The sequence below is a fragment of the Podarcis erhardii genome (genome assembly GCF_964252035.2).
Source record: "Podarcis erhardii genome assembly, chromosome: 3".
Classification (NCBI taxonomy): Eukaryota; Metazoa; Chordata; class Lepidosauria; order Squamata; family Lacertidae; genus Podarcis; species Podarcis erhardii.
In genome coordinates this window covers 96629773-96656882 of record NC_138507.1, presented here as the reverse complement: position 1 = coordinate 96656882, position 27110 = coordinate 96629773, and the positions used below count along the sequence as shown (strand labels likewise).

Below are 27110 nucleotides of genomic sequence, written 5' to 3'. Positions count from 1 at the left end.
TTGGCTAGGCATGCTTAGAAGTCTCCCTTCCACGTTGCCCCTTGCATATTTTATACCCTCACACCTTCAGCCAAACACAGCTATTGGCAGTATAGCATTGTTACTTCCTACCTCCTGGTGGCCTCCTTTGGAACTTATCAGGAGCTTCTGCAGCAAAGGCCAAATATGAATTGCTAGAAATCTAATTTGTTAATTTGGCAAATAGGATATGAAATGCATAGCCCTAGGCTTCTGAAAGTTAACTAGACAACCCCTGGGTCTAGGATCTCTAGAAGCCCCAAACAAAAAGCCCCCAAAATGTGTATCCTCACTTAGGGGTCTGGCTGGGATGAACAGAGAGTGCTGCTAGAATCTGAATCTATGCTTTGCTACAGCTGCCCATTGCTCAGTGTACAAGAAATACCACCTGTGGTGTACAAGGACCTCAGTCATCTATAGCAAGATGTACCCATGGGTTAATGTTTGAAATTAATCTAACATACCACTGTGTATCTTTAATATCACGGCAGCCTTGTTAAGAACAACTATTGTTTCTTGTTAAAGGAGAAGGCAAGGGAGAAATTCTTTAAAATTTAATTGTGTGCAATCAGCACCCATGTGACCACTAACACGTGCACCATTTTCAGTGCTGAAAGGGGATGGGGTAGGGGCAGAAGAGGGCAGGGGCAGTACAGGACAGAATGGACTTGTATGCATCCTGCTGACACATGCGGCAGCCAGGAACAGAACCTCTCATGTAAGTTGGAATTCTCCTGGACAAAAGAAGTATTTCACAAATGGTGGGGATTGCTTCCATTCCTTGAAAGCTGGCTCCAGCTTTGGGGAGGCCCTTGAGCAAGTTCTCCACCTGCTATTTCTGCATTCCATCTACTTGACCAAACTGTATAACTGCTCAGCATGCTGCCACAATATATGCTATCCACTTGCAAACATGTTTCCTTCCCTTGTAGGAACATACCTTGTTCTAATCCCAGCTTTTTAAAGACATTCTGGACCTCATCTGGGATTCCTCCAATGTAGACTGGAGAGTTCACAAACAGCTGATCTAAACCAGGTTCCACCACATGTTCTTTCAATTCATTTACACTTGTTGAAACTACAAACCCTCCTTTCTTCAGAATAACTTTATTCCATTTTCCATCGCAATAGGACAAGCCTAACCAGAGATTCACATGTGTCAAAACAATGCCATTGTTTAGCAGAAAAGACAAGACTCCGCTTTTTAGTTCTGCCTGTAGTTCAAAGTTGAAACAGAAAAGAAACAATTGATGACAGCAAGAAAGACAAAAATGAATTTAAGCAATGGAACAAATGTAAATAGCAGCTAAATAATATTCATTAACATTTCAGTGACAGTGCTGGTCCCACAAGAAGAAAAACAAAATAAATAATTTTATCAGCACAATTAGGGTGCAATCATATGGTCCATGAGATGTGATTTGACAGATTAGGAGCTCTGTCCATGAATGTCTCCTTGTTGCAACCACCACTAATGCTCCAGTGAAACCAGCAGAAATGATTTTTCCCCAAAAGAAAAAAAAACACCTTAAAAAGTAAAAAGAGACCATGAAGCCCCTCCTCACTTTCTACCCTGCTAGTGTGAGTCCAATAGGGATTTGACAGAGCTCTGCCCATGTTTTAAAAAAAAACTGCAAACTTTTAAATCACATGACACTTCCTTAGACAGATTGCTGGATAATTACAAACATGGGTAACCTATATCTCACTATTTTTCAGTCTCAAGATAAGGAAATTGGGACAAACATGCAGCACAACCTAATGTGTGTTTACTCAGAAGTAAGTCCCACTGGGTTCAGGTAAGTGTCCATAGGATCACAGCCTTAATTGTGCAGGAAAATGAACACAAGAAAAGCACCATCTGAAAAAATATGTGTAGTTCGAGGGATATAGCAAAACGCATACTTGAGTGTCCACTAGTATTGCAGGGTCTCTTCAGGAAAAGAAAAGGCTAAGAAGTAAACCGTACACATATCTGTAGTGGAGTCCCTAAGACAGCTGGATGGCACCTTATACGCCTCTTTCCAGCAACTCCTCCAGCCAAGCTAATGCCAAACATATTGTTTTGCTTTCCTTTGGACCACATCAGCAAGGCTGGGGGAGTCTTGCCATCTGGGCAGCCCAGGACCTCCATACACATTGCCCTGGCTTGCACCCAGGGGAGGTCACTTCGGTGCTGCTAACACAGTGATTTGGCTTCACCCACAGAGGCGCACTCCATTGTCTCTAGAGACAGACAAATGCCAACAAGTATTTTTAGAATGTAGAACTGCTCTAGTCAGAGTTAAGCATTTTTAAATCCCATTTATTTTGATAGAAGCATTAAGCACATGCTATTCTCCTTTCACTGAAATCAACAGAACTTAAAAAGTATTAACTTGAGCTGATCATGATCTTTATTTCTAATCTGTGTGTAACTAGCTTATGACTTCATTACTGAGATTTGCATAACTGATGGGAGAAAAAAAGACTGACCTAAAGTATGGCTGCATCTTCTAATCATTGTACAAAATGGGAAAATATGTATTTGCCAACTGTATTATGAAGAATATTATGACAAGTCCACTGAGAAAGAAATCCCAGATCTGCTTAATCTAACTGCTAACTTTAAATTTAGTGTACTGAATTTTAAATATACATTATTCATGCTGGTCCAAAAATAATATTGCATATTTTTGGAAATGTCTGAAGAAATGGTTTCTTTAAAAAAAATAATGGGGTATATTTGAGGGTATATTTATGAGTCAGTTTATCTAATATAAGCACGCATCACCAAAATGTTCATTTTCTAGTTAAATTGCCTGCATGATTTCAATAGTCAACACTGCCTCTTGTTTGGGATGCAGTGGTAAGTATATTTTGAGATTCTAAATTGTCCAGCTCAGGGGAAAAATGACATTTAAATAAGGTTCTTTGTGAAAGAAAAGGATTAATAAGGCCACAGGAAAAACAGACATTTCAGCATCCATGCCAAAATCTTATTATGTGAAATAAAGAGGCCAACTTAAGATGTGCATTTTCTTTTCTTAAAGATACACTTGTTTAATAAATATCATCATCTTGTATCGTGTATCAATATTACCAGATAGGCAGATAGAATATATATTTAGTTTTTTAAAAAATGACCCCAGCTGATCAAACATGTGTTTCCAGTTGCCAGCTCAGTCCTGTCCCTGGTTTCCACCCCCTCCTTGTCTTTTCATCTTCTGAATTCAAAGACAGGAGCTACACAAAAGCAGTCATTGAGCTGTCACACACTCCTTTCCAATGAGACTTTAGTGCTAGTTCTCATGAAAGACCATATAATCCCATCTGTTATGATCCGTTAAGGGAAGAAACTGGCTGCACATAATAAAATAATATAATAATTCACAACAAATGGCACTGTGAGGCGACCTCCTGAAGAGAAAATGTACTGTGTGCATATCTCGCCAGTTACAGCCATCAGCGTCTACACTGCAAAGGGCCTGTGAAATAGAAAGTTTAAAAAGAAGGCACTCTGCAAGAGAAGGGTGTCCTTGGGGTGCATTTTATGAAGGAAGCTTGTTTCTGAAAGGTTGCCATATCGCCCACTGTAGGCCAAATACTTTAAGTGCTACACATTGCAAGTATTCTGACAGTAGCTACAAATCATATGTAAGGAGTAGATTACTGGCTAGCTGTTCAGAATGGCCAGTTGATGGTTCATCAGTGGATTTGGTGAGGGAGAGAACTTGGAGGAGCATCTCCACCCCCATCGTTCAGCCAAGACATTAAGATCTAACTCCGAGGGAATTCTGGCAGTTCCCTCATTGCAAAAAGTGAGGTTACAGGGAACCAGGCAGAGGGCCTTCTCAGTAGTGGTGCCCACCCTGTGGAATGCCCTCCCATCCAATGTCAAGGAAATAAAGAACTATCTGACTTTTAGAAGACATATAAAAGCAGCCCTGAATATGTTTGATGTTTTACTGTGTCTGAAGACTTAATTTGTTGGAAGCTGCCCAGAGTGGCTGGGGCAACCCAGTCAGTTGTATGGGGTATAGATACTGTTGTTGCTGCTGCTGCTGCTGCTGTTGCTGTTGTTGCTGTTTCATAAGAATTTGGACAAAATAATGTAGCCTATCTCTTTCCTACCTGTGACTAAATGGAGGGGACAGGTGTAAGATGCACCTGTGTGTGTGGGGAAAAAAAGTTTCCCATTTTGGAAGAGAAAGAATGCCATGAATGGTTAAAAACACCTTGAGAGTGTGGGAGACCTCTTTCCCCTGGGATCTTGTGTGGGATAGTATGGCTTGTTAATGTGACTCTTTGCCTACATAAATGTTATGTTTTGTGTATTTAAAGCCAAATCAAAGATATGGAGTACTGCCCCTGAATTTTTTCCAGTTCAGGAAAACGCAGGCCACACAGCACAGTAATATTATTTGTCAGCTCAAATATGCATAGATACTTTCTGCCTCCACTACTACATTAACGCAGTAGTGACAAGGAGTTAATTGTAAAGTGCAGCTCAGCAACACAGAAATGGAAGGTGCTCACCAATGTCAGGGCAAAAATGCAAAGAAAAAACATTTAGTTGTCCATGGCTTTAGCTATTTAACTATCTCTGGCCAGTAGCAATGATGGCCTGACATGTATGCAAATAGGGAAATCTAAACTAATTCCTTGCAGTAAAAAAAAAGAAGGGGGGCTTTTTTCTATAAGCTATGTTGCTATTTTATTTTATAGTCAAGTAACTGGTTTAAGTATCTTAATGCCTTTGAAAGAAAGTTGGGGAGTTACTAAAAGACAGGTGAACTATGTGATGGAGTGGCTTTGATTCGTGGAAAAACCAGGTTGATATCCCTGCTGAATAACACTGAAATAAATTTGGAAAGCCAATACCGCTGACTGAAATTTGCTTGCAAATGTTTCACTTTGCATTCAGGTGTTGTTGGGCTTTTCAAATTATTTGATTGTTTTCAACAATCCCTGAAGGGAGCTGTAGTTAGTCATAAATTCTGGAAAAGTGGACTTTGAGGCAGAATGAACTCACAGAAAACAATAAAGCTTTGGAGTGAGAGCGATCTGCTCATCATTACTTAGGATATCCATTCGGGATGTGTTCAACATAGCATTACGGAGAACTTTCTGTCATCACAAGGCTTACTCTTTGTGCAATGCAATGTTCCTCCCCTCTTCTTTTCCTCCGCTCCACCTAAATCTGTTCTGGGGGTTCCCTCAAACTTCCAGGACAGATCTGGGGAGGAAGAAATCTTGTTGCTCTAACACTAATGCACTAGCATAAGAATATAGCTGACTATCGTTCATGTACTGTGCATGCACTAAAACTGATGGATACTATCAGCACTTACCTACTTTGTGGTGCACCTATTAGGGGAAAAGATGGGAAAGGGTGTCCCAGACAAAAGCCGGGTGCTATCCAACCTATGGAGTGATAAGCCATAGGGTACTCATTTATACTAGCAGTTGTTTGAGTGCAGCAAAAAGCACCACATGTCCTTTGCAGGGCCAATGTGCTTAGGACTTGTACTGCAACCCTCTGGGCAGGGACCATGTTACTTCTGAGTTCTTTATAACACTAAGCATGATATTAGTGGTCAAGAAATGTTAAATACTAATGGATGGCCTATTAATGGATGGCCTTTTCAAACAACTTCAACTTCCAATAATCTGTGATCCCATGATTGTATAAAGGTAGAGAAACCAGATGGCCTGGCAATGAAATACATTAGTGAAATGGCACAAGACAAAAATCAATAAGATACTATTCTTTCTAGCTATAAAACTATACAGGAAAGTAGATTAGGTCACAGAGGTTATGGGAATATCACTATACCTAAGAAACAAAATTGAGCACCTAATGAACAGTCTTTATGGATGCACACTCCTATTCATATAACTACTGCTATGATTAGTCCACTGTCCTCCAGATTAGGACAAAGGTAATGAGTTACTTCAATTGACAGATGGGAAGAATGAAATCAAGTAGCAATTGATATATTCTCTCATGTAAATTTCTTCATATCATGCAGTTTATGATGCTACACAAAGGCGATCCAGCATCTATACCTAAAAATTCTTTAATGACTTATTTGAAAACAAAAATATCAACACCTACAGCAATGTAATCTGGCCCTTCTTTGTTGTAAATGAACAGAAGTAATCCATTCAGCTGATCCGTTTTAAAAATAAAGGAGATCTCCATGTCTGGACCAGCATGCAAAACATTTGAGTGAAGTTCTAGGAAACCTTAAGAAAGAGAAGAAAATAAAAGAATACCATGCAAAGAATGTTATACTGCAGTTTCTATAATTATATAAGTGAGAATGAAATTCGGTCAAATTCAGTTCAAGGAATTGTGTATAATATTAGCCCAATAAATAGAGGGCTTGTTTTTGAGATGAATGAAATGAATACTGAAGTCATAACTTAGCAGTGAGTTAGCCACACTCATGTAGGCTTCCCCCTTCCTTTCAACTGCATTTGGAACTACATACTGAAATGAGGGAGAAATTTCAGACATGCAGATTTGCCTTTGTACAACACTGTGTGTGTGTGTGCATCAAAGCCACTGTATCTTAAACAGGTCATTGGCCTGTGATGACTTTCTCATTAAACTCAATTTCACTAACAATAGCATTAATATAATTAGAAAATGCAAGCTGCAATGGTTGGAGACCAAAGCCCTGTGTAGGATATCAAATGTCATATGACAGAGATGGCCAAGGGCCATCTTGTCTGGTGAAACGCAATGCCCTTGCATGGGTCTGGTTTTGTGATCAAGATGAATATAACCCAATAGTATGGACTCCATGATGTCTGATGGGTGAGTGAGACTGATCACATGGTCCCACACCAGCATATCTAGGGTGGGGCCATGTCCCATCAGTCCCACCCACCCTTCATATACTATGACAGGTCTGGGGGAAAAGTGCAATTACAGCAGCTTCCATGTCTTTGCGCATAACATATTCAGTAGACTTAAGAGTAGTTAAGAAGTAAAGTGAGGCCCTTTCAGTTTTGATTCTGATGTTATGGGACCTGCTATTAGAAGCTTAGTCCTACTGGCTTTTCAGAAGATCTGCAAGCCATTGCTCTTTAGGAAACCATTTTAAGGGATAAAGCTGGCTAGGTTTTCTCTGAATTTTGCTATATTGTGCTGCTTCTATTTGATCATTTAAAAATATAAATGTATTTTTAATTTGAAAAAACACCAAATTCTAATTAAGATCAAATAAAATATTTTGTATTTTGTTCACTTCACAAAATTCAGAACAATAACAACAACAAAAAAGCACAGGTAATATTTCAAACAATTTTAATATGGGGTTATACCTTTCCCAAGAAAATGTGCTCCATTTGCAAGCATGCCTGGACACCCTTCCCAGCTGTGATAAACATTTCTTTGCTCCACTGCTTCCTTCCATTCTAAAGGCTCCCAAACTTCATGTGGATGATGCATCTTTTTCAAGGACACCTCTCGGAGACACCCCACAAATCCTCTTGTAACTATTTTAGAGGCGCCTGACAAAAAAATATGTTAAAAAGCTGAAATGCACAAAATATAATGAATTTGTTGGAAATAAGAAATAAAAACAATTAATGTATAACATCAAAAGTGATCCAATCAGTTCTCCAACTCATCTCACTTGGAATGGCTCTGGGACTTCATACTTGGTACTGCAGCAGCACAAGGACTTCGAGCGAATACTCAAGGGTAGGCTGGGAAGTGAAAGTATTGCCATGCAAACTATGCAACACTTTCTTACCTGTATCTTTTATTAGGATTGTAAAACCCTGTGGAAGTCCTCCAACAAAAACTCCTGTGTTTTCTCCAATAATGGTACTACCACTGACAGCTGATGAGGAACCTAAAAACAGCCAAAGAAATTTTATTCTAGTGAGAACTAGACGATATCAGGTCAAAATTCAACACCATGGGCAAAGTAGAGAACAACCTTTATTTATTTAAAGTATCTATTGGCCACATTTCAAGACAAAGTCCTAACAACGTGGTGTGCTGAGATTAGATGAACTACACAAAGACGCATTTGAAGCATCAAAGACCATAAAAAAACCAGCACTGCAAGGAACTTTTGAGTCTCAAGAATCAGCAGCAAACATGGTTGAAGAAAGGCAGATTTAAATAGATGAGTTGTCAAAGCACATTTGAAGGCCTGCACTTTAGAAACCATATATACGTAATTCAGATCCACAACAGTGGGGACAAAACTGTAAAGGCCCGATCTCTTATGCCTGACAATGTAATTTATCTCATTTATAGATATACAGCCATAATAGTTGACACGATGAAATTAGGCAACTTGGTATCAGAAAATGGCGTGTCAGAACAACAGGGAGTATCTACATGTTTCACCAGCAAGCCCACTTGTATCGATGCCATGACCAAAGAGAACCAGGAGTAGGTGGGAGATCCAGGGCAGGAGGAATGAATCAGAGCTACACTACATCCTGTAATTCTGCCATTTGTATCCTAACATGATCACAGGGTGAGGGAAAGGACATAGAAAGGAAAGCACAATTTTTATTCATATCAGTCAAAGCCCAACATGCCTTAAGATCAGGATATGCCTGTCTCCACACTATCCTGCCTGTACAATAATATCAACATCTGGATGCAGTCCTCCATACCCCCCTGGCTTCTAAAGCAAGGAAGAAGCTGAGTGGGGAAAGGGCTATGGAAATCTCTCACTGGCACCTACTTTATTTTCTTTTTGGTAACAGAAGCAATCCTTTTCTATATGTTTCCTGGTTAAGCTGTAATTATTGTAACACCTGTATCTTTCACTGCTTGTAAAGAGGAGGCTGCAGGCACTTTGCTCCTCCCTGCTCCTTTTAGCTCAACACAACACAGCAGCTAAGCCAAGATTTGGCTAAACATGTCATCTGAACATGAGATTGTGGTGCAACTCTTTCCTCCTTGACTAAGATCTGAAGCCAAAGTTTGATCTTGGTTACAGGATGTGATTAAGCAGGAGAGCGCTGGACCATGATCCCAGCTTCAGATGAGATATTAAGCTAAACTTTGGCTTAGCTGTCATGCCACTCTGAGCTACAAGGAGAGGGAAGGAGAAAAACACATCCAAACAGACTATCGGGACTATCATTTCCCTGATGATCGGTACCTGAGTAACTTGGTCAGAGAAGATTAGACATCAGAGCACTCAGTTTAATTTATTTTATTAAGCCCAATGAATCAATGGCTATGTTCTGGGGTCACCAGGATAGTGTCCAAGGGCATGCATATCCCTGCAACATTCCCTGTGGCCTTCATGGTTCCCTCCCACATCCCTCTATTTGCTGAAATTAGGCATGAAAAAACCAGTAGAACAGGCTCTGGTGTGATATTGCTTATGGTGTCTGTTGGAGGGGTGCCCACAAGTTTCTCTAGTTTGCAAGTTTGGCCACAAGCCTGAAACATTGGCCACCCCTCTGTTAGAGTGAATTACCAACACAAAAGTACCAAGTCGTTTATTTGGAAAGGGCTGAGAGAGGCCCAGAGGTCTAAACTGAAAATTACCAGGTTAAAGATAAACCTGTGTGTAATTTTCAGAAGCATCATCTTGTATTCTATTACTGCATCTTTCCAATGATAAAGTGTCTAGATATTAAACAAAGATAAGTGAAAACGAAAGAAAAATCTGAAGAAACCTTTAGAAAAAATAATAATGTGACAATCACTTGAGAAAATTAATAATAATGCTATGAGTTGAGAGAATTACCTGTGAACTGCCCATCCACAGTGATTGTTCCCATAGCCTGATTCCTTACAGCAATTATATGGTGCCAACTGTTATCATTATATTGTCTTCCACCATCATTATCAGGAGTTAGTGCAACAGCAGATCCCTTTTAAAAGATATTTAAACAATTAATAAAAATGTGCCGAGATAGGTCTCTGAGTCTTTATTATATCAGCCTTGAGATACAGAGGCAACTTTGTTTCAAAGTGAAATTAGAATATCCTACAGTATTTAATGGATTCCCTCCCCCATGCTGAAATGGTAGACCCATTCACATTTAAACTTTTCAACTTTGCACACAATCCAGCGGTAAATTATCATTACACACAACCTCATTACATCTTCATCCAATAATGTTAGTGCAATGCAAGGGTCAGTTCTCACTGAGCTGACTGAAAATGGTTCCAAACAAAAATTAACCAGCAGCGACCAGGGTAGAAAGCAAGTCCTATCATTCATAGTGGCCATCCTCCCACAGTCTGGCTATTACTGGGTTTATCCTTGTACCAGGAATCTCAGTGGTGAGGACGAGTGTCATGGCTCAGACATGTGCAGCTGTCTTCTAGGGCTACAGATTGCTACCAGCCATGGTGACTATGTTCCACCTCTACTACTAAAGGCAGTATGCCTCTTAATGCCAATTGCTGGCAAACACAAGTGGGGAGAGTATTATTATACTCATGTCCTGCTTCCCAGCTTCCCATGGATATTAGGCAACAAATGGATAGCTCAGCTGGTTAGAGCATGCTGCTGATAATGCCAAGGTTCCAGGTTTGATCTCCATAAGGGACAGCTGCATATTCCTGCATTGCAGGGGGTTGGACTAGTTGATCCTCATGGTCCCTTCCAACTCTATGAGTATGATATCTGGTTGGCCACCATGAGAACCAGATGCTGAACTAGATGGGGCTTTGCTCTGAACCAGCAGGGCTATTTTTACTTATTTGAAACATTCATATGCTACTTATTACCCTCTTATAGTCCTTCCTGTCCAGGACTAGACAATGGAAGAAATACACCAACCAGGCAGCTGCTGAAGAAATACTCACCACATGGGGCAACTGCACATGAATCCAAAGACTCCCAAGCTCAGATAGAAACCTAGGTACAGTACCATTACTCATGTATTTTTAGTTCCCTTTGAAATATAACGCAAACCACAAAAACAAAACAGAACCATCAAGATATACCAAATATCTTGTCTAATATACTCAGGGAGGAATGAAACATTGTACCTCTTCTGATCATTCCACCAGCAGAAGCATGTTAGCTTCCTAGATGGAACTATCCTCCATTCCTCCACCTCGTGCTGTTCTCCTGGCCCCTCCCTGAGCCAGTTTCGTGTGTGTGTCTGTGTGTGTTTGCGTGCATAATGGTAGGAGGACAGAAACCCCATTGCACAAGCAGAAGACTCTGTATAGGGCTCCTGTTGATGGGACTCATTAGATGAATCCCACCCTAAAACTAGAACATTTGTGTGCCTGCGTTTCTTGACATATCTATTGCATTTTATAAATATTATTAGCCACTTTGAGGACCCTAGTAAAAAAGTGGGATATAAATCTACTAAATAAATAAACCAACATATATACACAAACCCAGTGTTTATATACTGGAACATGTTAAAAAAAAAAAATCCTTCACACACCACAAAAGAGGTAGCAATTCAAAAGCACCTTTTGTAATATTAAATACAGTATTTTATGGGTTATTACTCAGAAACCTTAGATGATGTGAAATGTTACATAGCAATCTAACAGGAGTGAGTCCCCAGGACTATATAAACCAGGGCTCCAAAATCTATTCTGGCTTCCTATTGGCTTCAGGGAACAGTTAAAGAGTTGTTAGGTTTTGACCTTTTTAAAGCACTAAATGGCCTGTGTTTAATTTACTTATAATAACTCCCTTCTCTACATTCTATAGCAAGACATATTCATCCGATTCCAAAACTGTTATCCTTTATGCACCAGATTAAAAATGCTCTCATTTCTCAAATCTTTGACAGCAAATTATTTACACCTTCCATTTCCAGTTTTAATCGTCGTCTATTGCTGCAACCACATTGTAAACAGTTTTAGGTTCCAAGTCTTTTTTAATTAAAAAAGACTTTTTTAAAAATGAAATGTATGCCACCTTAAGACCTATTAATTGAAAAGCCTAGTTAAAAATGAGAGAAAGTACAGTGGTACCTTGCTTCCCGAACGCCTCCATTGTCATACGTTTCGGTTCTCGAACACCAAAAACCTGGAAATAAATGCTTCTGTTTTCAAACGTTTCTTGGAACCTGAACCTGTGACGCAGCTTCCACTGAGTGCAAGAAGCTCTTGCAACCAATGGGAAGCTGTGCCTTGGTTTGCAAACATTTTGGAAGCCAAACGAGCTTCCAGAACGGATTACATTTGAGAACCAAGGTATCACTGTACTTGTATTATTATAGCTCTACTAATGGGTATGGTGACATATAATAAAACTCTAATATCTATGAAGCTCAACAAAGAAGCATTTCTTACATGTGTTTCAAATTTGTATGTCAAGACTAGCATGGGCACTATTGTTGGCTGTGGTTTCATCTTCTTTTTTGGATGCTTGCTTTACAGAGAGGCACTACAATCGAACCTCCTGCTGGGCTGGGGAGTAGGGAAGGAATTGGGCAGAAGTGACCCTGCACCTAGTTCTGCCAGACTCCACCAATGCAGAGCTCCTTGTTATGCCTGCCGAACACGTGGGTAGGCAAACATGTCACTGACAGGATCCCCACCAATAGCAGCCCACAAAAAGTTCTGATATTGGGTGAGGATGAGATGTGGAGGAATGAGGTACCCTTTCATCCACTGGATCCCAAGGCTGCCTGACTGCCATCATGCAGCAACACCAGGCCCAATTCAGGCTCAGTTGCTAAGCCAATGCCAGGCTGGTGCTGCAGTCTGTCTAACCTCCTCTCAATTTCCACCCCAACCAGTGGAGGATCCTGGTGCTCCATCAAGTTCCTCTACTTCCTGGACAGGGTTTGGTTTGCAGCCTAAACCAGAAGATGAAACCATAATGAGTGCCATCTGACTAAATCATACTTTGAGTACACCCAGTGAAATCAATGGACTTGTTAGTCACAACCAATTTATGTCCACTGATTTCAGTGCATCTATTCTGAGTATGACATAGTTGGGTAACACCCATCAATACTAGAATTTAAAGATCTGCTTTGACATACGAAGGGAGCTTTCTTCTTACATGATGGAACTTTTCACTTTTACTACTGGTTAAGAAAAGCTCCCTTGAACTCATGGAACTAATTTCATGGTTCTTTGAATCCTGGTCTGAGCCATTTTCACTTAACTTTCCAAGAACCATGTTTGGACACTAAGGCTTGAGCACCAAGCTTCTGCTCCATTCACATAAGAGGATGTGATTCACTATAACTCCCTTTCCATCTGCAGCCCCCAACACTTATTCCCATACTATTCTCCAATGCCCAGGAGCAGATTTTAAGTTCTTTTAAGGTCTGTATAAAATATTTCCACCTTATTTCCAAGGTATTGTGATATCTTTGTTTTTCTGAAAACAACTGACACATCCAGAGTTCTGTTTTATACGCCAGTTCACTCCTGAAAAATAAATTATTCAAACACATACACATTATAGTGGAAAGGACAAAACATGTATGTTTACTAGATGCAGGTGGGAATGCAATTTGTATGTATAATGGAATGTGCATCCTACTGACATGCTTTGCTGGCAAGATGTGCACTTAGATGCTCATTCCAACATGTGTTCTGATGTGCATTCAGCCTCCTGTTTGTTTCTCTCTCTGGTGAGTTTGCGCAAGAGTTTGCACATCCACCTGCTGATTATTTTTCTCCCCCTGGTAAAAAGTAAACTAGACAGAATTGAACATAAGGAAGGTCCAGGTAATTGCTCGTACCAGTAAGACAATATCTGTGTTGGAAATCGAACTGTCAGATTACCACGGTATCCCTACTTTTCACTAGAGCTGCAAGAGAAATAAGATCAACATTTCAACTTCACTTTATTTCATCCAAAGTTCCTTTTGCAGCTCAGAGTAGGGGAATGTAAAAGGGGAAGGGGAAGGTGTTAGTGGGTCCTAGCTCTGCGTCCAAAGACAGAAAAATCAATAGCTTTTTTTTTTGACACTAATTGCATCCTTTTTCAAACACTGCAGATTATTTATGGAAAGCTCTTTGCAGCACCATGCCTAGCAGCTTCAGGAAGAGTATATTGTCAAAAGTGGATGTAGAATCTGTATTTGGATAAATGATGGCTGTCTTGGAATCGTTAGCCCAATCCTTAAAAGAGTAATCACACACCCCAAGACAGGCATGTGATAGCATTTGTAGGAGACAGCTTTCTGGTATCATTTGTATGTAAGAAGTGCATTTAAAACTAAACTTCTGTATAATCATAATTTTCTCCATTTGTATTAAAATAAATGTATCCAAACACATACATAATTGTAACCTATTACACAAGAGTCGTGATTTTAGTGATCTGAATGACTAACGGCCTGGTAAATGAACTCTATAAATTTTATATTTGTAGGAAGCAAAACAGATGTAAGCACAATACTAAAAACAACAGGAAAACACAACGACAGTGCTCATGCATTCATTCTAGAATGAATGTGTGTTATAGGGAACTTCTTGTTTAATTAGTGTTTGTTCTTTATGAAGGAGACTGTAATAAAATATATTATCTGGGGATATAGCCAAATTAAGATTCATATTATGTACAGCTTTGTGGAAAGGCAAACCAGTATCAAGCAGCTCAACATGTTTCACAGTAGTCAAAGTTAGAATGGCACATAAATAGTAACAGCAGATTCAGTGCATGATGCTTTATCAAGGATATTTTCAGCAGCCATCAACCATCATACAGCTATGTCAATCAGACCTGTGTCTAAGATTTGTTCGTGTCTGCCACTACAGTAAGAGTGTCTTGGACAAAGATGCCCAAATATTAGTCTAAAATACAAGATAAATGATACACCAATGATAATATAATTTTTAAGCAAAATATGTTGCTACATAAAAGCTGTAACTTAGTAGTTAAATGACCTGTTTCCTCCTAGCTCTTCTTTCTCAAGTACACTGATTACTAGAGATAAAATCCTAAGCATTTTCAAAAGGTATATGTGCTTATTTTCAAAAAGAGTAAGTATTCATCAGAGTTACTGCTTTTCGTCAGTCTGATATATTGGTATACAGATAAGTTCTCTGTCCCACGAGAATGCATTTTACAGACCAACAAGCTTTCCATTTCATACGCTATTTTTTATTGTCTTCCACCCTATTTCAACATTTTAATATTTTACAAACACACATTTCATTATCGTAGTTTAATAATTAAAACCAGAACTGGTGTCATGCCCAATTAATGTGCCCTGGTAGCATGCCCATTAGTTTTTCCATTAGTGAATTCAACAATACTAATGGGATTACTAGCATGGGATGCTAATTGGGCGTGACATAAGAAACTGGCTTACTTCTTAGCATACCCTTGCTAATGATGAAATTAATGAGCATTTTATTAAATGCTGTCTCATCAAAGTGTACTTAGTTAGCGTTAAAATTGTTACAAACGATGCTGCATGCCAAAGATGAGGTGTCTACAAAAGTGATTCTTTATATGTTTTGGCAACAATCTGGAGCATTTTATTTTATTCATCAGAAATCACATTTGTAGCAACACAATTTCGACATTTTAAGCTACATAAGGGAATATGCCAACCAGAGTCAAAAGTTGGAGAAAATCACTCTGCAGATATGAGACACAGTCCTCTGAATGCTTCTGTAACATGTTAAAAGCTGAATGACTACAGTCTGCAACCCATTTACTTTGTAACAGTGCTGTCAGCTCTAATAGGAATTGCTTTAGAGTAAAAGAATTTCAACTATAGTAATCACATTTAAATATTCTGAGTTAAGCAAGATTTGGACAAGAATATCCCTTATAAAAAGCTATAGAAAGAAGCCTCCAGGAGGAATCCATTGCATTCTCATGCCAGTTATGTGCAGGTGGAAAGGGAACTGCACTTTAAAAAAAGAAGTTATACTTTTCTAGATCCTTCTATGGTCTCCTCACCAAAACTCTAACTTTTCACTAGTGGGGGATGAAAACTCCTAATAAGATGAATTATCAATAAATGTATTTGTGGAAAGAGGAGGCTAGAGAAGGTAGACCAACAGACATAACAGGCCACCAAGAACAAGTTTCGCTTCTGTTTCATTTTCTTGCTATGGGGTGTCCATGTCAGAAGGCTCCACCTCCATATGATGTTCTGAGTCCAGTGAAAGAACTGAAAGCAAGATGCAGTTGAGCAGCTCGTTTTATAGATCCTAAGTGTTCACACAGCACAACAGAAAGTCCAGGGGATCTCAGGGCATGTACAGCTCCACTAGCCCTAACACTACAAAACAGCAACATTTCTTTCTAAGGTTCTTCAGGTGAGAATATTTCTTCTAATTCCAAAGACATCACAGAGTGCCTTCTCAACTGCTTCAAGTTCTGCTTTGTCTCAATTTGGATCTCAGATAGCAGGATCTAGATGTCCAGGTTGACAATTGATCCATTCAGGCACAAATGTCACCTTCCTGCACCCACCCACCCCTGGTCTACGTAAACCCAAGTAACTAACTCAGGGAGGCTGGGAAGGTGGATAAGGACTAGCATTCTTCTCATATATTGTTGTTGTTTAGTCATTTAGTCGTGTCCAACTCTTTGTGACCCCATGGACCAAAGTACGCCAGGCACTCCTGTCTTCCACTGCCTCCCACAGTTTGGTCAAACTCATGCTGGTAGCTTCGAGAACACTGTCCAACCATCTTGTCCTCTGTCATTGCCTTTTCCTTGTACCCTCCATCTTTCCCAACATCAGGGTCTTTTCCAGGGAGTCTTCTCTTCTCATGAGGTGGCCAAAGTATTGGAGCCTCAGCTTCATGATCTGTCCTTCCAGTGAGCACTCAGGGCTGTTTTCCTTCAGAATGGATACGTTTGATCTTCTTGCAGTCCATGGGACTCTTAAGTCTCCTCCAGCACCGTAATTCAAAAGCATCAATTCTTCGGCGATCAGCCTTCTTTATGGTCCAGCTCTCACTTCCATACATTACTACTGGCAAAACCATGGCTTTAACTATACGGACCTTTGTTGGTCTCATATATTAGTCCTTTCTAATATATTTCCCTCTTGGTGCCCTCCTGAAAAGGGTCTCCTCATCCTTCCAGGTTGGAAGCTCCCTATGTATCCAGACCTCTGGGTAAGAGATGTACCTTAAAACTGCTTGATCAGCCCTTCTAGTGGGTTCCTGAGACTTGCCATTGCCTCGCTTGCTAGGGGCCTTCCTGGGAGAATGCAAGGCTGGAGGTTTATGTTGGCTTAAACCTCTTTCCCTGGTTAACAAGCCTGACTGCAGTCTCCAGCAGCCACACCACTTGCCCGGATGCAAAGTTGCTTCCTCTCTGCCCCAGCTAGCTCTACATGGGCATTCCTCAGCCTTTCTTCCTACTTCCAGCCCCCCAAATTCTGCCTGGCTCTCTACATCTTTTATTTCCACCCTACACTTCCTAGTGGCTTTTCTGCCCACACCCACAATCTTGTGATGTATGTTCATCAGACCCATTAGGATGGTGAGCAGGACAGTGGTGATAGAAACTGCACTGGGGAAGACCTTGGCAGCTTTTCATAGTTGGTCATCAAGCCCATTATGTATCTACTAAAGTCAGGGCCGGAGTCAGGATCTGGTGTCCTTAAGCAGCTGCCAGGGCTTTAGCTGTTCCCTGGCAAAGTCCAATGTTGATGCTTGCCCTGTGCCTCTTTTTAAAAAAAATACACTCTGGTGCAGCAGAACACACCATGCCCAGGGCCTCATCAATCCTGGAACTGTAACCTGTAGCCTCCATGCAAGACTGATGTAAGGACTATAAAATACGCCAGGAACAAATACGGTAACAAGGGGCAGGTCTTAGCTTCCAATAATAATAAACCACTGTAATATTGCTAAATTGGCTTATTGATTAACTTGCTAGCCATCCTATTGTTGGAAATTAGATGATGGACTAGCAGAAAAGTTCCTATGTTGGTATGAAACTTCACATCACAGTGTATTTGTCAGTTTTTACGTTGCCACATGACTTGTCCTTTTTGTCCATTTTTTGCGTATGAGGAACAATAAGCCTAAATCTAATCTGCATTTAACTGGTCTGGTCTGGTCCATACACTTTGACAAGTGCAGTTCACAGAGCAATATATTCAGGAATGCTTCCACAATTCCTGCCACACACTGGCAGCAAAAAAAGACATGCTGTACTTCACACTGGTGACACAGTCACATGAAAGCCCTTAATATATGTAATATATTCAAAATCCACATTATTCTCATTTCTTTTCAAAGTTTCTTCCTAGGCTGTCTAATCATAGGTTTATTTTTCTTCTGCCAAACTTATATTTGAATTAGCATGTACACTTTTAATACATACATTTTTTAAAAAAATACTGGCAATACTGACATTTGTGTTATTTTTACATAATAAAGTTTTTTATTTCATTAGATAATCTAGTTTTAAAAGGAGTGTTGTCAGCTTTGCAGAGTTTGAGATTATACTACTGAAGTTCTGTCTGCATCCACAAAGATCTTGAATTATACAATCTTAGTGTCAGTATTTCATGGGGTCCAAACAATTTTAATGCAGAAATTTAACTCAATTTGACTTCATAACTTATTAGTAATTCAGTGCCAGAGAAACAATAGGTTTTAAACTTCTGTCCTCTAACAAACTTCACTACATTCAATTTAAATGAACCCATTAACCTATTAATTAATAAGCAGAAAAGAAGAAAAATCATATCATTAAAAGGCATAAAATGCTTTTGAGACTGGCAAATTTACTATACCTGAGGATCAAAGAGAAAGTAAGGACGTCCCCTCTGCAACTGAAGTACAATATATTCCTCTTGATTCCCAGGTGACACGGAGAAAAGAATTAGACCATCAAGTTCCTTAGTTCTGAAACTCACTTTAATGCCTGGTTAGAAATAAAAGGATATTATTTACCTCTCAGTTTTTCATGCATTCATAGAAATCAATGTGTCTGATAAGAAACAAAAAGCCAGAACTATTATCCAGGGGAACCAGGGGAAATATGTGCACTTGAAGCACATGATCCAATTAACATGAGTTCTGAATATGCTAAAAAAATTACCTGCTCAGGTGTTGCTTTCTAAAAATGTACCTCATGAAAGATGACGTTCACTTTTCCATCTGCACTACCTTTCCTCCCACCACTAATAAAGATGGTTTATTCCTATGCTGTATCAAACTCCACCTCCTATTTTAATAAGTCTTCCCTTTCCACAAAAGTGGCGTTTTCTTCTCCCTCATTTTTGGAGAATGGAAGAACTTTGAAGGAATTCCATTAGAGGCAAGTGTGTGTGTTACACTTGCCTTATTAAATGTACAAAATGGAAGACTGGGGGGCTCTTTGTACACAGGCTTACATCCTGGCAGGACCTCCTAGAGTGACCATGTGACCCCATAACCTGAGATGGTTACTCTAGGAAGTAATGTAAGCCTTTGTACAAAGAACCCCACACTGTATTTTACTGTCATGGAGAATAAACACTTGGCAAATTTTCTGCCCCAGGTGTCAAAAGAAGTTGACTGGCTTTGGATAGTACTATGTGCCTTGACATGAAGCAAGGGATACAATTTGCTGCTCTGCCTCAGGCAGCAAAATGTCTTGGGCTGACCTTGTCTACAATTATGGCTGCTAGGCAGGAAAAAGCATGTACTGAGGAGGACAGTGAAAAGTAAGCATTTGATGAGGATTTTATTGACACAATTTTGGCACTTTTGTGATGAATATTAAAATTATTTGTGGGATTCCATGCTGTTTTCAACAAGGGCAGTTATGATTAACAATGTGTTCTTACTTCATATCTACTCATACCCATATCTTTGTGGTTCCCCCTTAGCACATTAAACACAGAGCAGGCTAATTTATTGGGTTTTACCCAGCTGTAGCAAATGAATCAACTTCTTCATATTCATTTTTTCCCTTCCTTTGCCAGGCAGAAAATAATAAGTAATGGGAAGCTCTTTGTGTAGACAGAAACTATTATGAAAAATTAAAGAATCATAACTGCAACACGTATTCATATTACATAAGGCTACTAATTACCTCACACCACAAGCAATATCCTTTGACCCACAGACTTTAATCATGCCACAGGTTGTCACCGAGTGCATCACAGTGTACTCACAAATATTAAGACGTTCACTTGAGATAATGAACATCAATCATGCTATTAAAGTAGCTGTTCAGAGCTATGCAACAATTGACTTTGAATAAACATAACAGGGGATATAATCAAAATCTCCTTTAGTGTTCAGGTGGCATTTCAGAGGGCTAGGGGTGGCACAAAGAAAAAGGAGAACTGGAGGGAAAAACAGAGAAATTTGTCCTCAGGGCGATGTCATGGTTACTTAATTCCTGAGTATTCCTTTACATATATTTACCTTTTTAAAAACTGATTGCTACTAAAATATTGAAGGCAGATTAAAAATACATAAAAACCAACATTAAAACAACTAATAAGAGACACAAGGTAAAAGAGTCAGCTTCAGTAATTGCCTGACAGTCCTGTAAATAATACCTTAACTTTTGACAGTATTTGTACTAGTGCGTTTGGTAATGATACTGGTGTGGCATGTCATGTTCTAAGAACATCAAGTTTTGAGCCATTGGTCTATTGCAGAGCTTTCCAAACGGTGTATCGTGACACATTAGTGTGCCGGCTGCAGTGTGTAGATGTGTCATGTGATTCAGTAAGATCCTCTTAAAAGTGCTCTCTTTCTATCAGTGTTGCTTTGCCAGCATATATGTTATAGAAACCACATTAGATCTCTATCAAGGAGCTGCCACATGGTACCTGTAATATATAGTTGGACCCTTAATTGAGAAGCTTTGAATATTATTATATTAAATAAAGGCTAGAGCTGGATGGTGAAAGGTCACTTTAATATATTTTTCCAGCTCTTTCCTACAGCCTGCTGAGCCACTGAGTGTCTCAATTACCTCCTGATTTCATATATTTTATTCTATTCTCTTCATTGTTCTCAACTTTCCACATCACACTGTCATACACTTTCTGTGTTTTGCTGGATGGCTCTAAGATGAAAAACTATGTAGCCTTACTTTCGACCAAGAGGTACGATACCTTCTACAACACAACTATCTTTAGGAACAGTGAACAAGTGATTTTTCATGGAAATTGATAGTAGTGCAAATATAGCCAACTTAACTCTGCTGGTAGCAGAAAAAGGAACATTCCTAAAACTCCTTGGGTTGGATTCAGAAAAGTACTATCAGAAGGGGCTGTCATGAGATGACTTTTGGCATGCTCCATCCGCTAAACCCTCCCAATCGCTTTCCTGAGAGTTGGAGAACCCAAGTGAATGGGGTGGGCTAAGGTCCTGGGGAGACCGGATGACGGAGATTCCTGACTTTCACACTGAGGCTCCTTTCATAAGTGATACTTTGTGATACTTTCTTAAAGTAGTAACTGTGATCTGGGGCAGATTTGAAAAATATAATAAACTAATTAGTCCCCCCTGCCCCCGTTATTATCATTGCAATATCTCAAAGCAACCAGAAGCTAAATGAGGTCAATCTAAATAGGGTAAAGAAAAAGAATTGTAAACAAATCTGAATGTGGGTGGGTGGCTGAATAAAGGAATTAATAAAAGGACCAAAGAAATGGTGTTCTATACATCCTATCATTCTGGATCAAGGAAATCATCTTGATTTAGACTCAAGAACATTCTGTTATGTTAAAGTGACAAATCTGATACCTGTTTTTATTTTTTTTGCCACCCCATTATACCCACTACTGGTAAAACAAACAGGACATTTTAGCTTTAATCTTCTTACTACATAACCCAAATAACTTCAGTCATGTTTGCATTAATGTTGCATTAATCATGTTGTTGCGTATTAATGAGTTTTCAGGCTATGCTAATTACTGTCATAGATTCTGCAGCAGCCCATTAAATATACAAATTACAGAATTAAAGAGCCAGAGCTCTTCATGATTAATCTTTAAATGGAGAAAAACTAATGATGTCTGTACAAAGTTTCTCTCTACTTTGGGCTGACTGAGCCCAATGAGCAATCAATTAGAGTATTTGAGGAATAAGAAACCTCTAAGATAGTGTAAAGGGGCTTTTTTTGCACAGTTATTCAAAACAGACATTGGGGATAAAACCTTTTCAGTTTTTCTACTATACAAACATTTATAACATCATCCAATCTTTAAGACTTTCTTAAGTGTCTACAGGCTTACATTCATTATTATGTACCCACTGGAAGCAGCTGCCTGCCTCTGTATGAATATAGTAAATCAATCTTCTCTTTTTAGCAAGGACACCAGTCCTGTTGCTCTCTAGTTAAGAAGATTTACAGCAAACCTTGGTGAAAACAAAGGCGAGATAAGTTTAGAGTCATTTGATAAGATTTGATGTATTAGAAGCACTTTCCCCTCCTAGCTCCTGAATGATGTTTTGTTTAGGAAGAGAACAATGGCTAGTGGTTAGGGATTGTAAATTAAGAGAGATGGATTCTGCACCAAGTTCTGCCACAGACACAGCGTAGAACATTAGTCAAGTCATTTAACTTCTCCTGGCCTAATTTCATGGACCATCTGTAAAGTGAAGGTTGGTACTCTTCATGCATCTAATTTCCAACATATCAAGAGAGTGGGGGTGAAATAATGCAGTTAATTATCAACGTTTTTATATTATATGAACTGCATCCTCAGATACAGCCAGAGTGCCTAAAACCAATATATATTTTTACTTATCTCTCAAAATATGAATGACATATGCAATCATTACCAATTGGACTGGATGCATAAGTCACAGAAATAATATTTCATGGGCAAATGTCCTGCCCAGCCAGTAATAGTACCACTCAAGAATACTTCATAACTAGGGAAGCTTGAGGATTTTATATGCTCCACCCTTTGAAACAAACATACCTGATTTGTACCGCCCAGGGTCATTGCAAGTTGGAAAATATATATGCAAAGTAGTCCACAGTTCTACAAACCTTTCACTGCATAGTCCGTCTGGTTTATTATTATTATTGTTGTTGTTGTTGTTGTTGTTGTTACAGTTTACCCAAGGGCCCTCTCTGTCTTCCCGCCCCTTCTTTTTTACAGCTTCAGGCTGCTTGGAGCAGCTAGAAAGTGTTAAACTGCTGTACAAGCTGAAATGCTTGTGAAAAAGCTCCAGGAAGCAGCCAAATATCTTTATGAGCTGTCCCTTTGTGGATAATTGTACGGAAAAAAGATGGCTGCCCCCATGTGCCCATGGAAGTCACCAGCATTTTTTCCTACCAGATCTGTGTTAGTTCCGGACCTCCTGTAATAATGGACTTTTCGTTTCCTGGAGCATTTTCACAAACATTTTGAAACCACATTTTCACAAACATTTTGAAACCACTGTGCTGTGCTTTCTAGATGCTCCAAGCAGTGTGAACTTGTAAAGAAGGTATATATCTCAAACCACATTATAATCTGGAAGGAAGGAAGGAAGGATAAAATGACCTACCTCTTGAAAATGTATAAAATTTTATAACTGAGAATTTAAGCACTCGAAAATGGGATAAAACAGACTTCGTATCAGGTATGTGTGAAAAAGACATGGACCAACTTAAGCCTGATCTGCCCTTTCCTATTCACAACACAGGGTATCTTCACAGGACCATTTCAGTAGCTGTGAGAGAAAAGTTGGACTCTGGTAACATCCTGCCTGGATTACTGCAGTGCATTATGTGGATGGCTGAGAACAGCTGCTCCATGAGGAGTCTCCCAACACCTTAACAAACTATAGTTTCCAGGAATCTTTCGGTTATGCCATGGTTGTTAAAGTGGCATAATAATGCTTTAAATGTGTGGCGTGACTGTGACATTTGTCTTCTGCCTCAGGTGCACTAGACTTATCTTGCCAGGATTGGACCTCACTGGCAACCTGATACAACTAGAATACGCTTTTCTGTGGAACTTTGAACTTCAGTAAAATATAGCACTAATGTAAAACATACACACTTATGAGATATGTAAACAAGTCAAAAGGAATTTTTCTTTCTACTTTCTAGAATTGTTGGTCTTCTACTTCTCATTCCCTCTTTTTTTTTAAAAAAAAAAGCAGAGGTTAGAGTCAGTGTTGTTTATCCCATGATAAGAGATAATTTAAGCAAGCTACATGAAATAAACAGTTTCTTATTCATAATATTCACAGAGCTTAAACTGTAAGGGACTTAACCCATCTTGAAGTCGTCCAAATAACTAATTGGTGATCTCTTTGATTTCCATTGTTAGGCTCAGCGTAAACCTGTGTTTAATAATGGCTTTAGTAATACAAACATTGCCCAGGCAAAAAGTAATTAAACTGACTGAGGGGGAAAGACCATGACTAGAGCTGGGTAAAATACAAATACATCAAAATTAAAGTCAGTGTAATGATCTGAAACATGACAAATTTAGACAACAAGTACTCCAGCCAAGGCAGAATCTGGACACGTTACAATTTGGAAGAGTTGAAAGCATACATAAAGTAGAAATTCTGCAGTGAGTGAGGCTGCTTATTGATTAGGCTAAGCACATAGTGAATAAAAGATTAGGAGTGATCTGAGACAGATAATAAGCCAAAGTGAAAGCATAGAATCATGAGGAAGGAAAACCAATGGTACTAAAAAAAAATTGTATTGAACTGGTTTCCAAAATTCCTCACTAGCTTGTAAATATATTTTCCTTGAACCTCTTAGTTTTGCCTTCTATCATTCTCCTGTACAGCACGGCCCTTCCTAATTAAAGGAGACGTGAAGTCACAAGTTTAAGAAAAACTAAACCTGAAAAGTTATTTAATCAGACTACAATGAGACAAAGCAAAGGGTCAGCAAAAATCAAGGAAGAAATTCAGTAGGAACTGCAAGTCATGACAGAAGTGCAGGAAGATCAAGCTACATCTAGCCTATCCCAAACTTTCAAAGCAGAACAACAAACTCAGCAACAAATCTGCCAAATGCTAATGATTCTACCAAGGAGGCAATAATTGAAAGTAAGAAATATACAATATTTCATCCTGTAGTGTTTGCAGTGCCATTTTCCCTAATTATTCTTGACACAGTGACCTTCTTCAGTAGAGACATAAAACAGTTTGCTTCACTCAGAATAAATGAACTCACCAAACTTTTGTGTGGAAAACTATTTGGTATGGGGACTATGAAAATCTAATGAAAAAGAAAAAGCCCTTCAACTTTCTGATCACATTTCAATCAAATACAGATGCATTTTTTTCTGATGATGATTCAGCTACATAACTTGCACATCCAAACTCTCTCAATACAGTAGTTAGTGACCTTTTTCTTCAGTTGTTTTACTGTGCCTCATGAACTGATTATTTTCAATGGACTGTAGCATTAAGTTTCCTTTTCCTTTTCTCTTTTCCAATGAGAAAAGCCTAATAGTAAAATAGGCTGGATGTTGCAGCTATAAATCAGCTTTTCCAAGATGGAGACTGCAAGCAGAGTAAATCTGTTAGGTATGAGATTACACTCCTAATATCCTATGACAATGAAGCAATGGCTGCTCCCTGTTTGAGGACCTTTCCCATGCTTACCAATGGTATAGTTTCTGTTTAATCTAATGTTTTTATGAATGAATTTGCAGCTGACTGTCTGCACCCTTGGTCACACATCTCTGTTATTAGAAAGTCTGGAGGTTTCCTTTCCACATTAAAGATAAGTTGTGCCTGAACTGAGAAAAATTCTATCCATAGCTGTCAACCTACAGATTTGAAAATAAGGGACCAGCAGCCTCAAAAATAAGGGATCAGCAGCCAAAATAAGGGATTTTGCTTAGCTTATACAGAAATCTGGCACTGATGGAGCCATGCTGCTTTTGCTGCCACTGACTGTGTTTTGCAGGGGGTTGGACTAGATGATCCTAAGGGTCTACAACTCCGACCAAAGAAGAGTCGCAGACAAAACTGATGAACGACGTCGACATGCAAAGCTTACAGGCAGAATTAGAAACCAGGAAGAGGACCTCTTTAATAAAGAATGGGGAAAGTTTATAATTTAGTTGAAAAGCTATTGTAAAGAGTTACATACATTGGTAGGATTGACAGAAAACTTGTAGTAAAAAATTGAACTATGGATGGACAAATGATTTATAAAAATAGAGTTATGAAAGGGATGCAGAGGGGGAAACCACTACATTAAGATGCTGCACTGGTTGGAGGGTATGCTAAGCAGCACATCGGGGCTGCCGTCGTTCTGGCGTGAGGAGTTCCATCAGCCCTTACCCGCCCAAGAGAGAGGGAGGGAGGGAGACTCTCGCCCACGCTGCCCATGAGCCCAGCATGAGGCGGTTGCGGCGGCGCCATGGCCGCTAAATCGCCGCTGCGGCCGCTGAAGCGCCACCCTTCTGCGTCCCACCCCATCGCCTCCTCTTCCTCCTCCCTCAGGCCGCCCCCTCAGCTGCCGCTGCCGCCTGAGGGGGAAAAGGGAGAGAAGGCGACGCAGCAGCTCGTGTGCGTGCTCTCTCTCGCTCTCTCGAGGCAGAGGACCCTGAGCCGCTGCTTCGCTCCTGAGCCAGGTGAGCATGAAACCCGGGAAAGTTAAGGGACATCATCAAACCGGGACAGCAGCAGGAAACGGCACTGGGATAAGGGAGTTTCCCGCCAAATAAGGGACGGTTGACAGCTATGGTTCTATGCCTATAGTCACTGTCAGAACCAGGGGACGAAAAGCCAGCTGGCTTGGCCCCAACCGGAACATCTCCCCTCTCAGCCTTGCCCCTGCGGAGATCCATCAGTCATCCTCCTCTGATGTGCGTCTTCAACTCAAGCTGCAGTGCATGCTTGAGCACACATTACTGAGCAGAGTAATCACACAACAGAACCAGGCCCGAGCCGTGGATACAATACTAAGCTACGCACTACATACTATGATGTTCCTCCACCCAGTAAATCTCAAAGTTAGGCACATGCACACAGGGGTAGGTAGTCCTTTAGCTGCTATTTATTTCTTTAAGGCCTAGTATTCCAGAATTCTAATCTTGTGGGAGTGCAGGAGATTAGAGGAGCTACAGTCTACCTGAACTACAACAAAAAATGTTACTGCGATGAACTTTGGTGGGCAGCTAACAACTGCTCTCATAGGCAGTACTTCAATTCAACACTATTGTTTCTTCTGAACTGAGCTCACAAACTGACAACTCACACCAGTCACAGGGAAGCAGTGTGAAACAGATTTAAGAATGAAAGAAGAAAA

At 39.7% G+C, this 27110-nt stretch overlaps 1 protein-coding gene across 7 annotated transcripts in view; it reads right to left on the bottom strand.

Annotated features, from left to right (window-relative positions):
• USH2A (usherin) overlaps positions 1-27110 on the bottom strand; it is a 437539-nt gene that overhangs the window by 296746 nt on the left and 113683 nt on the right. For all 7 annotated transcript variants that reach the window (XR_014154517.1, XM_081854411.1, XM_081854412.1 and 4 more), the window contains 6 exons: positions 18667-18797; positions 9744-9870; positions 7770-7871; positions 7336-7524; positions 6119-6249; positions 959-1232 (listed from right to left, as the gene is read on the bottom strand). Coding sequence is in view for 6 of the 7 variants with exons in the window: in XM_081854411.1 (XP_081710537.1) it covers positions 959-1232; positions 6119-6249; positions 7336-7524; positions 7770-7871; positions 9744-9870; positions 18667-18797 (954 nt within the window). In the remaining variant the exon portion in view is untranslated. The remainder of the gene's footprint in view (positions 1-958; positions 1233-6118; positions 6250-7335; positions 7525-7769; positions 7872-9743; positions 9871-18666; positions 18798-27110) is intronic.